This window comes from Portunus trituberculatus, chromosome 35, assembly GCF_017591435.1.
Source record: "Portunus trituberculatus isolate SZX2019 chromosome 35, ASM1759143v1, whole genome shotgun sequence".
Lineage (NCBI taxonomy): Eukaryota > Metazoa > Arthropoda > Malacostraca > Decapoda > Portunidae > Portunus > Portunus trituberculatus.
The window spans coordinates 17723336-17742504 of NC_059289.1; the positions used below are offsets into that span (position 1 = coordinate 17723336).

The window sequence follows — 19169 nt, forward strand, 5'->3', positions numbered from 1 at the left end:
TAAGGGGACCAAACCACTCCAGCATATTCCAATCTTGGTCTAATTACCGTACTAATTAATTTCTTCATCATATCTTTATCCATATAATGAAAGGCTAATCCAATATTTCTATCAAATTATATGTTTCTCCAAACATCTTGTCAATATGAGCCTCAAACTGCCCATGGTCTTGTATTATCACTCCCAAATCCTTTTCCTTTTCCACCTTTTCAACACTACTTCTTCACCCATCTTATATGACCCTCTTGGCCGTCTTCCACTCTTCCCCATCTCCATCACATGACTTTTGCTCAGATTAAATTCCATTTCCCACCTCTTGCTCCACTCCCAAATCTTATCCAGATCTGCCTGTAAAATTTCACAATCTTCTTCACTCTTCACACCTACACAACTTCGCATCATCCGCAAACAAATTAATATAACTGTTTACTCCTCTGGCATATCATTAATATAGACAAGGAAAAGTATTGGTGCCAGCACTGAACCTTGTGGGACTCCACTCTCCACCACCAACCAGTCCGACTTTGCATCCCTTATTACCGTTCTCATCTCCCTCCATCTCAAGTAGTTTTCCATCCACTTTAACACTTTTCCTTTCAGTCCTCCATAAATCTCTAATTTCCATAGCAGTCTCATGTGAGGTACCTTGTCAAAAGCTTTTTTAAATCCAAATATACACAGTCCATCCATCCTCTCTCTCTTGTATTTTGTCAACCACTCTTGAATAAAAGCTCAGTAGATTTGTTACACATGACCTCCCTTTCCTAAAGCCAAATTGATGATCCGATAATAACTTATGATCCTCCAGGAACCGTATCCAATATTTCTTTATCACCCTCTCACAAATCTTACCGACCACACTTGTTAAAGACACAGGTCTATAGTTAAGAGGCTCTTCCTTACTGCCTCCCTTATAAATGGGCACCACTTCAGCTCTTTTCCACTCTACTGGTACTTCCCTGTTTCTAATGAGCACCTTATAATATCATATAATGGATCAATCAATTCTTCTCTACATTCCTTCAATAATTTTCCTGAAACTTCATCTGGTCCCATCGCTTTATCATCTTTAAGTTCCTCCAACATTTTATATAACTCCTTTTAGGTATCTTAATGTCATCCATGTGCACATTTCCTTCTACATTCTGAGGCTTTACAAACATTGTTTCTTTAGTAAATACTTGTTGAAACCTATTATTTAGCAATTCGCTATATTCTTAGGGTCATCTACTATCCCTTGCTCTCCTTTTAATCTTTCAATGGACTCTCTCTTTTAAGTTTACCATTTATGAACCTGTAAAACAATTTTGGATGTTCCTTACTCTTGTCTACAATATCTTTTTCAAATTTTCTTTCTTCCTCCCTCCTTACCCTCACATACTCATTTCTCGCCACTCTATAATTCTCCTTATTTAGTATATTCCTGCTCTTTTCCATCTTTTCCAAGCCACATCTCTCTTTTCCTTAGCCTTAACACAAGTTGCATTAAACCAATCCTTTCTTCCTTCCTCTCTCGGTTTATACTTTGGTACAAATTTCATAACTCCTTCTTTATAATATTTCATAAAAATCTCATATTTTTTTGCACTTCTCTGATTTGTAACATCTCTCCCAATCTAATGTTCTGAAATAATTTTTCAAATTTTCTGTGTCCATCTTTCTATAATTCAATCTACCACTCCTGTATGTCTCATCTTTCCTTCGCTGTGTTATTGCCATCTGCATTTCCATAACCACATGATCACTCTTCCCCAATGGACATTTGTATTGTATATCCCCACATAGGTACACTTCTCTGTTAACACCAAATCCAGTCTAGCCGGTTCATCATCTCCTCTATATCTAGTATTTTCTTTCACCCTCTGTTCCATCATATTTTCCATCATTAGATTAAGAAATCTCTCTCCCCATGCTTCCTCTCCAACACCACTTACTAGATTTTCCCAATCCACCTCTTTACAATTAAAATCTCCTACTAGTATCACCTTTCTTTTTCCAGTTAATACACTTTCCAAACTCTGTAAAGTATCCTTGATCATATTGTCGTATTCCCTTAATGTCCAAGAATTTGTTTTAGGAGGTACATAGGTCACCATGATTATCAATACTTTTCCATCACTTTTTAACCTTATGCTTATCACTTCTGCGTTGTTCTTCCCATACCAAACCTTATCCACATTTATCTCCTCCTTTATCATAATCATAACTCCTCCTCCACCTTTACCCTCTCTGTCCTTTCTCCATATATTATATTTATTATCCAAATTTACCTTTGTTTTTTCATGTAATTTTGTCTCAGTCAAACACACTATATCAGGCTTCTCCACCATCATATAGTCTTGCAATTCCAATCTACTTGACAGTATCCCATCTATATTAGTATACATTACGGTCCACCCACTGCTCCCTCTAGGGGTTCCTCCACATTCCTTCTTTCCACATACCACTTTCTGACTCTCTCTCCTATAACTCTCCAAAAAAACTTTTCTTTTTCCTCTTCAGACCGTTCATCATTTTTCCTTCTCGCCTCTTCCAACAATTCCTTATATCTTCTCCTCTCTTCCTCATTTCTATTTTTTCTTACGTACACCTCTTTACAACCTTCTACCTCTCTTAATTTTGATGTTCTATATAAGATGTCCTCCGCAGAGTGTTGTGACTTCAGTACTACTTTAATCAGTCTCCTTACTCCTTCCTTATACGGACCCAGTCTACGGATCTCTTCCGCTTCTTGTAGGTCATTTTTTTCATCATCATTTAGATTTTTTAACAGATCTCTTACTGTTTTTAATTCTTCCTTAATTCTCTTAGGCTTATATGTTATATTTTGTTCTTTCATCCCAAATATTAACACACTCTTCCTGCTATTTCTCTTATCAATGTTTCCTTATTCTTCATAACATTAACCAGTTCCTTGGACCTTTCTTTTTTGTTTTCCTTCAACTGTGTGTGTGTATTGTATTTACCTAGTTGTAGTTTTACAGGGCCTGGGCTTTATGCTCGTGTGGTCCCGTCTCCATATCTACACTTATCCAATTTTTCTTTAAAACTATGTACACTCTTTGCTGATACCACTTCCTCACTCAAACTGTTCCAAGTCTCAACACATCTTTATGGAAACTAAATTTTTAACATCTCTCAGACATCGTCCCTTCCTTAGTTTCTTACTATGCGATCTTGTGCTTCTAAAGTCATATTCTTCTCTCAGGATCAGTTTCTCATTATCCACTTCATCCATTCCGTTAATCAATTTATAAACTTGTATCAGATCCCCTCTCTCTCTCTCTCTCTGTGTGTGTGTGTGTGTGTGTGTGTGTGTGTGTGTGTGTGTGTGTGTGTGTGTGTGTGTGTGTGTGTGTGTGTGTGTGTGTGTGTGTGTGTGTGTCACTGTCATCTTAGCCTTACCCACACCTGCCAAGTCACATAACTTCATAACAAAAAAAAAAAAAAAAAAAAAAAAAAAAAAAAATATATATATATATATATATATATATATGTATGTATGTATGTATGTATGTATGTATGTATGTATCTATCTATCTATCTATCTATCTATCTATCTATCTATCTATCTATCTATCTATCTATATATATATATATATATATATATATATATATATATATATATATATATATATATATCTATCTATCTATCTATCTATCTATCTATCTATCTATCTATCTATCTATCTATATATATATATATATATATGTATGTATGTATGTATGTATGTATGTATGTATGTATGTATGTATCTATCTATCTATCTATCTATCTATCTATCTATCTATCTATCTATCTATATATATATATATATATATATATATATATATATATATATATATATATATATATATATATATGTATCTATCTATATCTATCTATCTATCTATCTATCTATCTATCTATCTATATATATATATATATATATATATATATATATATATATATATATATATATATATATATATCAACAAAATTAATGCCAATAATAATAATGACAGCAATGCCTGTTTCTGAACACTAACAAACTGATCTGAAGCCAGGATAACTGTTAACTGATGACATAAGGCCTCAGCTGTGCTGGTTGAAACAAAAAAAAAATGAATTGAGCCAACAGAACCATAATAATTGTCAGGTCTTAGGGTAATTTGAGGGGTGTGTCTACTATCAAGGAGGCAGTAGACACCTATGGAAACAATACTCCCAGTGAGGTCTAATAGCACTGGTTCAGGAGGTGGTGTGAACTTATCATTAGAGCCAGCTGTGACCTCACTGAACATTTCTCTTTATGTCTCAGAACACAAGAGGGCAGCCTTCTGATGACAACTCTTTTTCTTCCAACAAAACTACATGTTTCTAACTAAACATACATTCTTCACTCAAAATTTAAAATTTAAAAGAAAAAAAATTTATTGACTCTTATACCATCCTTGGAGTCCCCTTCTAACTACATCAATTTTTGGGGGGACCAGCACCCAAGTGGGCATAAAAAAAAAAAAAAAAAAAAACTCACCACACACACACATACTAATTACGATGATGGTAATGGTGTCAAAGGAGGAGGAGGAAACAGCAGAATTTAAATGAAGCCCTGCCAAGTATGAGCTGGTAAACACGTCAGGTCAGAGGTCACTGGTGCCAGAGTTGGGTGTGTCACATGGGGGTCACTCAGCTCTGACACACACATGACCTGCCCCGTGCTCCATCCCGTCCCAGGCCACCACGCTCCCCCTCAGCCTGGCGGGGCGTGGCGCTGAACACCCTGTGAGGAGGCAGGTAGTCACCTTCCACGTCCTCCAGACCTTCCGACAACACCTCATTGGTGAAGGAGGTCAGCTGGCCCTTGATGTCATTCAGGGACACGCCGAACCAAGACATTGCTCTCCTTGCTCTGATCAGGACCTCTCGGAAGACACTACATCGCAGGAACCTTCGTCTGGCTCACGGAATCACAAAGGCCAAACGCAACGAAACAAACAAATAAACTTCTGCCAACTGGGCAATGTTTTGATGGCTCCACGTCGGGACAACACCTTTCTAATCTTTCAGGAATATAAAGATATATAGATATTTCTCGTTTTGCTACTAAAACAATATTCATCTAATATATAAGTAAAATAACAAGTTTTCATAAAGATTCAATGATTGAATAAAGACACACCTTTTCCAAGAATTTAGGTTGGTCTACCGTACATAAAGAAACTAAGTTTCATAATCATTATTATATTCTAATTGCATAGCAAAAAAAAAAATTCAAGTTTACATATGGGCAAAATGGAAGTTAGAAATATGGATTAGGTACCGTAGGAAAATCACTGAAACTTTTACAAATGCTTCCCATATAACAAAACTATTTTATGAAATGGAAAATTTAATTATGGCTATTCTATATCATAAAATTATCTTTTATCCGAGGTAAAGTAATATCAACTTTACAAAGGTGTATTTAAAGATCCCTCTGCCGGCCTGCCGGACAACTACCAACCAACCGGGTAACCAGAGCAGACTCCAAGGTAAATAAGGGCTTAACTGTGCTGACTATCCTTACTATAATGTGCAACCTTAATGTGAAGATACCACAACTGCTGGTTAACTCGTTGGTCATGGAAAGAATGGTAATACCAAGGATTTTTGGCTATAATAAAGGATAACAGTTGTCAAGCATTCAGCAGACGATCAGCTGACTGGTCCGCTGTTGCTTATTACATCAAATATTGCCTGTGCCGAGGCCTCCTGTCACCATGTACTGTTAGTAATGGTGTGCAGATACCATGACCAAAGCGTGGCCAAACGTACCACAGAGACCTGCGCTTACCTAACCTAACCTATCCTTACTATCGATCGCAACCCATCATAGTTCACCAAACTCATTATTTGACCCAACCTTGACCAATTAACTTAACATTACTCCAACTAATTCCACCCTGATCACATGAGTTAACTTTCACCTACTTGATCTATCCTAACACTGGCAAACCTAAGGACACCCATATAAAAATTATTTATAATGAGAAAGAGAGAGAGAACACTTCTTGCTGAATTTATACCTGTCGTCTGGTGCGTTCTCTTTCAATGGTGTTGAATATTAAGCTGAGGTGAGTTGATGCTTGATGTGTTGGTGTTAATGAGCTCCGTCTTGCCTTTTTTCACGCTGCCAGGACAATGGCTGATAAGGCTGCAGCCCAAAGGTAAGAACAGTAGAGCGTGATGCTTAACAATTACAAGTTGTTATGTCTTTTAAATTCCTTTGCAACAGAATGGGAAACAGTACATGTGTCCGACATTCTTTTATAACCAATGTTCTCTGGATTGCTGGGCCTTTGGATTGTCTGCACCTCCTGTGTGTGTGATTATTAGTCAGATGTACAGATCATCTTGTGCACTATTGGCTTGAGGATGAGGCTTGTTATAGTAAAGCAATCCTGCATTCTATGTCAACCCATCTTTAAATGAGAGGGTGAGTGCCAAGCCAGAATGGCGCACGCTGCACAGGCAGGTGCTGGTGTGGTCTGTGTCCAGCGATAGTCTGCTCACCACCTAAAATGTCGCTGTTAATATTCTACTATTGAAAATAAGTAAGTTATCTGACTTAACAAAAGGAAAAACTTGCACATTTTTTACGGCATGTCATTACTGTAATTCTGCTGATAATGTTGGTGTCGCAAGCCTCTGAGATGCTGTATTCAGTGGCAGAGGCCAGTCAGAATCCTCCAAAAATGTTCTGCATTGTCTTGAATCCTTGGCAGGAATGTAACATTTGAAATAAACTTAATTATGTAGTAGTATATACCAAAATGTATTTCTATAATAGTTCTGTGATTGTAAACTATAATATTAAAATGTTGCAGTATGTGATTTTGTATTTGATTCCATTATATTATTGTGTTTGGAAATATATGTACAGGTAACTCGATTTACACAATAGATGCATTCCAAGAGGCATTGCGTATTTCAAAATTCACATAAAACAAACTTGTAATTCTCATAAGAAACAATAGATAATAGGGGGATGTGGGATGTGGTCCAAATCGTGTATAAGGAAACCGATCGTGCAAATTGAATTAATTATAATATTTTTTCGGTCGCGTATTAACAAAAACGCGTAAATCAAGAGTTACCTGTATTGTAGTATATTATAGGTAATGTATTTGTTCATAAATGCAAGAAAATGACATCTTAAGTTTATTTCTGACATTATGCACATGCAGTCCTCCTGTCTTGCATTTCATGACTTACCTCTCCTCTCAGTTCCAACCCTCTTGAGGACCTGGTGACCCGCCTGAAGCCTGACAAGATGAGTGGCCGCATGATGAAGTACCCCTACACTTTCTCTGCCAAGATTGCCCAGTTCCCCTGGGGACACTACACAAAAAACGTGTGGCTCTTCAAGTACTATGGGATTGGCGTTGGACTTTGCATTCCCGTCTTCATGTGGATCCAGAAGATGAGTAAGTTGTTTAGCTGTGTTTATTTGGTAAGAGGTGCATGGATTTGCTTTCATGTACTTCTCATTGACATTGATGGTTTTAATTCTTATTCAATGAAATTTTTATTATTAACTTGTAACAGTTTGGTGCAGTAAATATTTTCTTTCAGCAAATTCTCCTGAGAATGTAGCCAAATTTGAGGCTAAGAAAAAGGCCGAAGCTGAACACCATTAATAGGGGAATTGCGGCTTGATGACCTGATCGGACATCACCTTGTTCATTCTTGTACATTACATGAAATTAAACTTTAGTTTGTACACTATGTTTAATTTCCACAGCCTTCACTTCACAGCCTTTTGTTCTCAAATATTCAACAATTAATATCTGTAAATTGAATGATATTAAAGTAAAAAATATGCCTGAAAAGTTAGCATGAATTAAGGAAGTTTGAGTCACCATTGCAGTGATCTGTATTTATTTCATTGGGTCTAATAAAAGAATAAAAGAGAATGATAGAATTTTTTACACATTTTATTTTGTTTAGTGTTGACAAGATGTATCAACAATTCAATGTGCTGGATTAAGGCCCTTCCACACGATGGGCAAATGTACGGTGAGCACTCTGGTTTGCTTGTAATTCTCTTGCTTTGAAAGTGTTATCAGATCAAACAGTCCAAATAAGGCAGGCAGTAGCCACAGGCAGGCAAACATATGACTTGGGCTGGATGCAGTGCAGTCAGAGCTGTGGTAGGCAATGTCGGCCAGTGGGGTGTTTGGTATGAAAACATGGGACGCAAGAATCATCGCCGGATAGTTAAAGCTAAACATATACCCACGGAGGGCATGGTATGGACTTGTAACATTGTGTGTCTAGCAACGTGGTTCCTAGTGAAGCACCCATCCAGTGCCTCAACAACAGGCACAGGCACTTTGATGGTTTGCCTGTGGTTTCTTCGTCTATGACATCTACACAAGATTGCCACTCATACCAGTGACAACTCGTAACAGTGTCTGCCCGCTGTGCATTTGCCCATCTTGTGGAAGGGCCATTAGTGTTGGAAATAGGATAGGTCTGAACAGAAGGAGCCTTTCCAAACTTATGGTGTACCATTTATTGGCAGTACATTATCAATACAAGCACAGCAGTGAGTAAGGAACATGCACTAGTCCAAGAGAACTTTTAGCCATACATCATTTAACTAAATACAGTAAACCATCGCTTCAAGTCATGGGTAACTAACCACATGCAAAAAAAAGCTCTAAACTGAAGACCCAGCTTTGCATTTTACAGTGCAGAGAAAAGCACAGACCATGAGTCATTGATGGTGGAGCAGTAACAGCAGTGAGAGATATTTGGTTACTGGTTACTAGTCAGCACTACTGCCCTCCAATGGAAGAATTTGTTGTATAAAACTTATTTCAAAATCAAGTGATCACAATATATCAAAGTGACTACTCACATTACTATGTGCTGAAACCTGTCAAAACTGCATCCACAAAAATATACATTCCGAGTTGTTCAATATATGAAGTGTGGAAGGAGTATGCTACAGTTCTATAAAATTAAAAACTTTCATATACTCTTCATATTAGATCTGTTATATAAATGCTACTGTGTTGCTACACGACCTGTTAATTTCATTAATTTATATAGAAAAATGGTATTCTCTATAGAGTAAACACTCCTTAAAGGATTATCATATGAAAATAGAACTATAATCATAAAATACTCTTCACTTTCAATATGCAGGATCTTTAGAGAATATAATCTATTTAAAGCTATGTAGGTCTTTAAAATTGAAACTATCACAGGTGAGCCACTACACTGGCTAGACTCAGCACACTGAGGCTGCCTCAAAGCAAATAAAGAGAATCAACTAACTCAAATATTTCAACTGTAAACATTCACTGGGAAACACCAGCTCTTGCACTGTCAAGAAAACCTGCTCACCAGCACCACACAAGACAACCACTGCCTACTCTATTTTTTTTGGTCTAACCACACAATCTCTACACATTTGTTACAAACACATTCATTGGGACTGCTTCACCACAACACAATTATGCTACACACTACTCCAGTACTTAAATAGTCACATACATCTTTTTTTTTTAGAAGGCCTTGTTCAACATAATATATTTTCTAGTCTTTCATAGACATGTGTGCAAGCAACCAAACACACAATAGTATATTCAAGGCAAATACCCTTATTAGTCCATGGACAACATGCAGATGATGACAACCATATGTATAGACCATGGATCATACGGCTTCTGTTACTTATCTAAAATTGTAATAATGGCAGTAAACTCATGCATTTTCATTTGCAGAAATCAATAGCTTTAAAAGACAATACTACCAGTACATAGTGTATACAATAACATCCTTTTGTCAATTTGTTACTATGGAAGTACAGCCTTTATAACAGGTAAATGAACATTATTAATCTTTATCCACAAACTAGTCTTCTTTTCTCAGCATACAAGTATTAGGCTGCTTTACTGAAACCATTGGCAAATCAGTCTGTACACAGACATGGAGATGTTTATGCCATCATCAGAAATCCTTCAGAGAAACAGTATATACCTATAGCTAAACCAGAAGTATCTCCCTTTTGCTGAGGCCAAGGCCAAGATGGCAGCTTAAAGCACAGGAATCTTGTGCCATCAGAGATGTTCTCAAGAAATATCACAATAGTTCCTATCCTGAGCAACTTTATGAATGCAATTCTCCCCAGATATTCTACTCTACTTAAAATCTGACCGATATTTCATAGATTAAGGACTATTTGAAAGAATGAATCATGGAAAACGCTTCCTTCTTAACAGCCAGACAGGAGAAAGCCAGTGGGAGGAGTATTTCTTGGTAGCCTGCAGATCTTGGCAAATCTGTTCAAATCTATTGGGCCTGTTAATCAAAGAATTCCCCATTACAATACCTATAGCTGTACATTACCATTTTGTCACATGAACAACCCAAAGACTAAAGTGAAACTTGTGGTGGGCAATGGGGCAAAGCCTGCCTTCCGTAATGGAAAGATGCTGGTGTGGCAAGGTTAACATCATGTATTCAAGACCAATGCAATTTTCAGTCCTGACACAACCCAGGATTTCTTTGGTTTTAAGCTTATAATGCAATACTCAGCTAGAAATAATATTGTATAGAGTGAACTCTCATGTGGTCCAATGTGGTCCACAAGGAGTATCTGAATTAAAGTCACTAACTAATCTCAGATTCAAAGAATATAACAAAATAAATAATGAATGACAGAGTTTGCAATAGCAAATATGCATGGCAATTCCATACATTCAATTGGAACACAGTGCATTTTCATCAATAAGTAGTCGTTGCTGCAAAACATACCAATCTAACTTGCAGAAAGAGCAACATTGCAGAGATCATTTAGTGGCAACCCTCTGTCTAATCCTATGTGGTTCAAGTTATGCACTAAACACTTAAGCAATGGAGTGGCCTTTGTTACTGAATCAGTTTAAAGGCTTAAGTATATACAACTACTTGCATGTGTATGGTCCTGTAGCCTTCTAAAGAGCATGCAATGTGCTTTCATAGACTGGAGCACTTATCATGGATATCTGGAAGTATTCATTACCTGGAGATTTAGCAACCTTACATGACTGGAAGGCCTAAACTCTATATCGCAAGCAATCTGGAGTTTGCTGTACATTACTTATATGCTAATTTTACAGTACTTAAAGACTTGAAGCAACCCTCATTTGTCAGCAGTATATAACGTTCAGTAAAGACTATAAGCGTAATGTGTGGTTATGTAAGACCACACTGGACTGTATCCTGTAGGTGATAGAATAAAAACATTATATACCATCATGCTTCCCCAAATCTGCATTAGACCCAAAGCAAAAACCTCAAACATTGCAACAAAAACTAAATGAATGTCAAGCTAATTCCCTCAAACTTGTATTTCCATGAAGTCTTTCCAAGGTTCTTTCTTTGCATAACATCTGCATAAAAATGCTAATTTGCCTAGTACCATTTTCTGTGTTACTGTTACAGTATTTCTGTAGTGTTGTTGATGGAGTTTCATTTTAGTTTATGGTCAATACCAATTGCCTCCAAGACGAATTCAACTTACCTTTACTTTCATAATAATTTACTTTTTAGCTTCTTTCACCTCTTCTTCCTTTTCAGTTTTTGTATCTTTATGGTCAATGCCAATTGCCTCCAAGATGGAATTTCAACTTGTCTTAACTTTCATGATCATTTACTTTTTAGCTTCTTTCACTTCTTGCCTTAACTTTCATGATCATTTACTTTTTAGCTTCTTTCACTTCTTCTTCCTTTTCAGTTTTTGCATCTTCCTTTGAATCTTTGGAGTCTTTGTCTTTCTCTTTCTCTTTTTCATTTTCCTTGTCATCCTTCTTTTCTTCTTTTTTTGTTTTGGCAGGGGTAGTGGGGCGGGGTCTGGGCTCCATTGAGAGATCCAGCAGAAGCTTGCCAACATTCTTCCTATCATGCATCTTTGTCATGGCATCAGTCACCTGAGTAGTAATTGAAAGATAAGTTCTCTTCCAATACCTTTCTATTTCCAGAGTATTGTGTATAATAAGCTATTCTTGCACCTTATTCTGGGAAAGACTAACAAACATTCTTAAAGGCAAAGAATTCCATTAAATGAAACTAAGAGTCTTCTCAAGTAAACAATTCAACCCCTCCACTTCATAGACAATGGAACTTCAGTTCCTGAACTTTAAGTGTTCCCTCAAAGATGTTTGAAACTCAAATTATGGTACAGCAATCAAAGCAAGTAAGAGCTCAGAATTTTTTGAAGTAAATAATTTGTTTGTTGAGGAAAGCGTTCTGTAACCAAGGGTCCACTGTTTCATTGCTTTCCATTCAGTTGGCACAACTTTGCCTTACACAACTTTACATTCCTCAGCTGCTCTAAAGACATTCCACAGTTACTGTTAATGTGTGTAGGCATTTTACAGCTTTATTTTAATCTAATGGAAAAGAATTTAAATTAGACCAAAAGATCATCCAGAGTACAAACTGAAAGGTCAGAGAGCTGATGGTGTTCTAAAGCAATTCAGTCAATGAGATAAACCAGTGCATGTACTCACATCTTCAAGGGCATAGGTGGAGTCAATATGGGCCTTCACTACTCCACTCTGCCATAACTTGTACACTGTCTCCACCACACTCCTCACCTTCTCATGACCACCATTCTGACAAAGAGAATCAAGTTAACCACACTTACTGCAACAAACCACTACTTGAACATCAACACCACAATTAGAGTCATCCGCAATTAGGGTAAATAAACATTCTAACAACATGACTAATGGCATAATTAGGGTAAATCTGCATTCTAACCTGATGGTGAAGGAGACGGCGCAGGTTAAAGCCAATAATGCCTCTATTGTCTTCATAGAGTCGCAAGGGAGACACTTTGTCCACCTGCCACCACTGGAAAAACAATATTACAGTGCCAACTTCCATTGTTTAGCATGACACACTGCCGGCCATGTAAATTAACATACCATTTTGTCATCCATTTTAAACAACAGCTTGCTATGTCAAAATTATAATCAACTTACCGATTTCACAACACTTAAGATGCTCTTCGTTTCTCCTGTCACAATGCTTGATGAACCTGCAACCAATGTGTCATGAGTGCATTATCATTTTTTCAAAGTATTTAAGACAAATAGTAGCATTTCTGAGTAAACTTAGTTCCTTGCTGGGCACCAAAAATCCTAGACAGTTTAATCTTAAAGAAATTTTTCCTGCATCATTAGATAATTTTAGTGTTGGAAATTCATATTTACATTTCTAAAAATTCATGCAGTAGAACTTCATTTAATGTGAATAAATTGAAATTACCAACTTAAAACATCAACTAAAAGAAATACCAATAAAAATAATTTCCAATAGTTTTTATTTCAAATCAATTTAATTTGACACACACACCATTTTCCCATTACAAGACAATATTTAAGTTTAGTGTGAAATTAACTCCAAGCAAATCCATGTGGATCCTAACTGCCATTATACTGCTGTTGTGCTGTGCTACACATTAAGCAATCACTGAAGGATTGGTTATTCACACCCAATTCCCCTATTCCATAGCTTTGCTTATCTTAACATTCTATAGAAACAAATAATCAATTCTTAAATCATTCCTAACACAGCCAATTTCTTGTTGCTACATGAAGGTAGAAAAGAACCAAGAGAACATTACCAAAGAGGATATAGCGGCCAAGAGGCTTGAGTAATGTGTAGCCTCGGTTGCATTCCTCTCCACCCTGCGAGTCCAGCACCACATCCACTCCGTCTGGGCACACCCTAAGAGTGGCAGAGCAAATTAAACACTCCAGTCAAAGATAGTACACACACACACACACACACACACACACACACACACACACACACACACACACACACACACACACACACACACACACACACACTCACTTTAAAGGGATGACATATGAGGAGAGACTAAAAGCTACGGATCTACCAACCCTGGAACAGAGAAGAGAGAGAAGAGACCTGATACAAGTTTATAAATTGATTAACGGAATGGACCAAGGATAATGAGAAACTAATCCTGAGAGAAGAAAATGACATTAGAAGCACAAGATCACATAGTAAGAAACTGAGGAAGGGAAGATGTCCGAGAGATGTTAAAAAATCTAGTTTTCCGCAAAGATGTGTTGAGACTTGGAACAGTTTGAGTGATGAAGTGGTGTCAGCAACAAGTGTGCATAATTTTAAAGAAAAATTGGATAAGTTTAGATATGGAGACGGGGCCACACGAGCATAAAGCCCAGGCCCTGGAAAACTACAACTAGGTAAATACAAACACACACACACTAGTAATAGCAAAAAGCTGAGAAAGGGAAGATGTCTGAAAGATGTTAAAAAATATAGTTTCCCACAAAGATGTGTTGAGACGTGGAACAATTTGAGTGAAGAAATGGTGTCAGCAACGTGTGCAAAGTTTTAAAGAAAAATTGGATAAGTGTAGATATGGAGACGGGGCCACATGAGCATAAAGCCCAGGCCCTGTAAAACTACAACCAAGTAAATACATGAAAAGTCAGTGTCTGAGGAAATTAAGAAGTTCAGTTTTCCACATAAGATGGTGGACATCTGGAATGGACCGAGTGAAGATATTGTAGCACCAGAAAGTGTGCACAAATTTAAGGAAAAGTTGGATAAATGTAGATATTACATTCAGGATTCAGAACCAGCACAGTGTATTAAAAAATTCCATCATGAATAGTATTCTTTTCTCCAATGACAAAAAAAAAAATAAATAAATAAAAATCATAAATAAATAAGTAAAATAAAAAAAAAGAAAATCAAATGAAAATAATATATAGATAAATACACAATTAAATGGTAAATAGAATAACTTACTTTCGGACTTCAGCATGGACATCACTGGAGCGATCAATTAGATGGGTGACAGATGACTTAAGGTCCTCATGCTTGTTCTTTGAAGCAATGCCCACCACAGTGACTCCTCCTATATCCTGAAGCAATGCACATATTGCCTGGCCCTGTAGTCAAGTATGAATATTAAAAAAAAAAAAAAAAAAAAAAAAAAATATGCAGATAAAGCATAGGTACCAAATACACTCAATGAAGTATTAAAAAGCATTACTTTTTAAACTGTTCACACTATCAACTTACAATAAGCTTCCAGTTTATAAGAGTGGATTACCAGAATATTTCATGTAAATATCTTAATGCATTAACAACATTAACAAAAAATAAATACAATGGTGCAATATAATTCCTTACACATGTGGTTCCCTAACATACATGCATTACAGTGCTACAACACCATAATTATTCATCATCACATGTAAATTAAAAACCAGCATAGCAACTCATCCATAGCACTTACCACAGCACCTCCAGCCGAGTGCAGCAAGACTGTATGGTTTGAGGTGATGTTGGCCAGGTCATGGACCAGCAAGTAGGCAACGGTGTAACTCAGGGTCACAGCAGCTGCCTCCTGTAGGTCACAAGCATCACACATCATAAATTACATCATATACCTCTTCTCTTGACTGCAAATTTTTATCACAATATACATGTATGACAAATATAGTAGCAGTAATTTATAATGGGAATAGGGACTCAAAAAATGATCCAGTAAAGACCACTACAGTCCCTCACCAGTCTTACCTGTAGGGGCATTGCCTCAGGCACTGAATAAACATACTTAGCAGGCACTGGCACCAGCTCAGCCCAGGCACGATGATCAGGTAAAGCCACCACTCTATCTCCAACCTGACATACATCAAATAAATATAGTTTTACAATACTTTGGTAATACATTGTTCTGAATAAAGGCAGCCATCACTTCTTGATGACTCAAGAGCATAGTGTGACTTTTGTGCAAGTAAAACAAATATTCCCCTATCCAAGAACAAAACTGAAAACTGAACTTTCTTAATGTGTACTGAACACTTCTAATATTATTCCTCATGTGACAATTCATGCCAGTGTACCATTTTATTAATTTGAAATTCACACAATAGTACCCTGAAGTACAAATATGTACAATACCTTTACACTCTCCACATCATCTGCCACAGCGGCCACCACACCAGCACACTCAAAGCCCAGGATGAATGGGGTTTTAGGAGGTGCTTCCGTCACTCCCTGACGCACCATCACATCCTGGAAGCTCACACCACTGTTGGCAATGTAAAATAGTTTTGAAATTATGGCAGGTCTAAGCACAGCATTGTACATTTATAGTAAGATTTTTTTTTTCTTACTGGAGCACAAAATATCCAATGGATGAAATGTATAATAAGTTTCAGGAAATGGTTGAAAGCCAATTAACACTAATGCTACAATAAATTGTCACAAGATCACTATCTTGATGATAGAGGACTGATAATGGCACAAAACAATGAGTTTTCACTTAACAATAAAACACATGCCACAAATTAGAGAATAACTGATATGGTAGATAACATAACATAACATAACATAAATAATAGGATAACAAAGGGCCACCAGGGCCCATCTAGGCTATCCTGTACCAGTCGCTCGTCATCAGTACTTAAAGATACACTTACAAGTACACAATACATTATATACTCATTCTAAATATTTGGCCCATTAACAGGGCTAAGTCCTGCAGCGAAATCCTCTACAATTTGTGGTCCCCATACATGGGGATCATGTCCTATTTAACTATAGTAAATTTCTTATAAAAACTATCATGCAGTGCTATACATAATTATAAATCTAATAAATTTAAGTGCCTATCTAATCTGTTTTTAAACATTGTCAAACTAGTGCTATTTACAACCGTCTCTGGCAATGCATTCCAGAAGTCTACCACTCTGACTAAAGAAATATTTTCTTATATCTAACCTGCAGCCTTGCTTTCTAATCTTCCTGCCATGATTTCTAGTCCTATTTCCTTCCTCTAAGGTAAAGAAAGATCTCACATCTATATAGTTTGTATCTGAGAACATTTTAAATAACTATCATATCCCCTCTTATACATCTCTTAAATGAAAACATGTTTAATTCCTTTAATCTATCTCTATATTTATTTAAAATGTTCTCAGATACAAACTACATAGATGTGAGATCTTTCTTTACCTTAGAGGAGGGAAATAGGACTAGAAATCATGGCAGGAAGATTAGAAAGCAAGGCTGCAGGTTAGATATAAGAAAATATTTCTTTAGTCATAGAGTGGTAGACTTCTGGAATGCATTGCCAGAGACGGTTGTAAATAGCACTAGTTTGACAATGTTTAAAAACAGATTAGATAAGCACTTAAATTCATTAGATTTATAATTATGTATAGCACTGCATGATAGTTTTTATAAGAAATTTACTATAGTTAAATAAGACATGATCCCCATGTATGGGGACCACAAATTGTAGAGGATTTCGCTGCAGGACTTAGCCCTGTTTGTTAATGGTCCAAATATTTAGAATTAGTATATAATGTATTGTGTACTGTAAGTGTATCTTTAAGTACTGATGACGAGGTCGCTGTGCGACTGATACAGGATAACCTAGATGGGCCCTGGTGGCCCTTTGTTATCCTATTATTTATGTTATGTTATATACTCCAGGTGCTTTAATGCTGGTATCATCCTAGTTGCTCTTCTCTGAACTGCTTCTAACATGTTGATATCCTGCCTATAGTGGGGTGACCAGGCCTGTATGCAATACTTTAAATGGGGCCTAACATAGGAATTATATAAGCTACGCACCAATTCCTTACTTTTATAACTAACATTTCTATTTATAAAACCCAGGATCCTATTTGCCCTATTTCTTGCTTCTAAACATTGCTTTGAAAATTTCATAGTCCTGTCTATCACTATTGCCAACCACTTCCAGGTGCCCAAGGATCGACATGCCACAAAAGGTCAAAATAAACCCAATGATTCAATCTACCTTCCACAGTATTCCATAACATTATTTTTGCTATTACATCTACATAGGTTGGAATAAAACTAGCTCGCATGGGAACTTTTGTCACTTATGATAATTTGATCAATAATAAGCGTCTTCAGTGGTTATGCAATGTATCAGTAGTAAGTATTTTGTTGATAAAAGCGCCAAAGTACAACCATTCACATCAAAGCAGAATTAATTGCGCATACAGGAAAGCGTCTTCTAATGGGTGGACAGAAGTGTGTATCTCTACCTACACAACAAAAGCAAAAATAATAATTGGGACAAGTAAAACTACGAGTAGACAGGAAACCAGCAGCCTTTCACGGGTATTTAAATAGTAAGCAGCAGTTTAGGACAGCATTGTCCGACACCACTGATTCCACTCCTCACTAACCTGTTAAATCGCCAACAGTTGTTACAGAACAGTAACAATTATTTACTTTAATAGGTTTTTAATTTATGTATATACGATTAAGAAAACCCACACATATGGAACAGAGCATAAAATCAATAACAAAAGTCCACTGCAACCAAAACAATCAACTATCATTCAAAAGGCAGGCGAAATAACAGTTTGTAGACAGACACATATATCGGGAACTGACACAGTGACGGGCAAGCCAGACATACAAACATACGGACGGACGTGGAATCGGGGTGGGACTCACCACAGCTGGACGCGTATCAGCACCTCCCCATCAGCCAGGGCGGGTTCAGGACGCCGCACAATTTTAACCGATTTCAATCCACCGAAGCCATTTAGAACCACTGCTCTCATCTCCTTAGGTGCCTCTGCTTCTCCAGTTTTAGTGTCCTGTTGCTCAGCTTCTTGGGCCGGCTTGGCTTCAGCTGGGGCCTCGCCCTTGGTCTCTGCGTTTGTCTGCGTGTCCATCGTGCTTGCTGGCTGAGGAGGTACTGATGGGTCGGCGGCTCGGAAGGGCCAACAACGGTATGGTTGGCCTGTCGGTGGTTTGGGGTGAAGTGGTGGTTAAGGAATGTGTGATGCTAATGAGTGCTTGTAAAGGTTGTAGAGATAGTAAAGGTGTGTTGTCTATGCAATTATCATTTGTTATCAGAAATCACATTACAGGATGCAGTGATGGTGATACATAACGGCAAAGTTAAGAGATAGAATGGTGGCAGTGAAAACTGACAGGGGTGTGGTAGTGAGGTGGAGACGGCGCGGCCCAACAGGTGGCAGGTGACAGGCGCGGCGACGCATCTCCTGCTCCTCGCCCACTCCCCGACTTCCGCTTCAGTCCTCTTACAATTATTGATCATATCATGCTGGAATGAGATGAA

The 19169-nt window shown here is 37.3% G+C and overlaps 3 protein-coding genes across 5 annotated transcripts in view; 1 reads left to right on the forward strand and 2 right to left on the reverse strand.

The window, feature by feature from the left end:
• The window catches only part of LOC123513229 (thyroid receptor-interacting protein 11-like), a 125374-nt gene extending 120351 nt beyond the window's left edge, over positions 1-5023 (reverse strand). For 2 of the 3 annotated variants that reach the window (XM_045270297.1, XM_045270296.1), the window contains exon 1: positions 4789-5023. In XM_045270297.1, coding sequence (XP_045126232.1) covers positions 4789-4882 — 94 coding nt within the window. In that variant the 5' untranslated portion in view covers positions 4883-5023. The remainder of the gene's footprint in view (positions 1-4788) is intronic. The other variant, XM_045270299.1, reaches the window with a different exon arrangement.
• Positions 5024-5439: 416 nt separating this feature from the next.
• Positions 5440-7748, forward strand: LOC123513231. Its single transcript, XM_045270301.1, has 4 exons — positions 5440-5517; positions 6163-6192; positions 7253-7452; positions 7601-7748. The coding sequence occupies exons 2-4, from the start codon at positions 6167-6169 to the stop codon at positions 7663-7665; spliced, it is 291 nt and encodes a 96-aa protein (XP_045126236.1). The 5' UTR covers positions 5440-5517; positions 6163-6166; the 3' UTR covers positions 7666-7748.
• Positions 7749-8519: 771 nt separating this feature from the next.
• On the reverse strand, positions 8520-19144 carry LOC123513230 (synaptic vesicle membrane protein VAT-1 homolog-like). Its single transcript, XM_045270300.1, has 11 exons — positions 19022-19144; positions 18536-18827; positions 15998-16127; positions 15614-15718; positions 15330-15440; positions 14837-14979; positions 13653-13756; positions 13009-13064; positions 12785-12877; positions 12532-12636; positions 8520-11949 (listed from the first exon to the last, which is right to left on the reverse strand). The coding sequence occupies exons 2-11, from the start codon at positions 18757-18759 to the stop codon at positions 11719-11721; spliced, it is 1302 nt and encodes a 433-aa protein (XP_045126235.1). The 5' UTR covers positions 18760-18827; positions 19022-19144; the 3' UTR covers positions 8520-11718.
• Between the last annotated feature and the right edge of the window lie 25 nt (positions 19145-19169).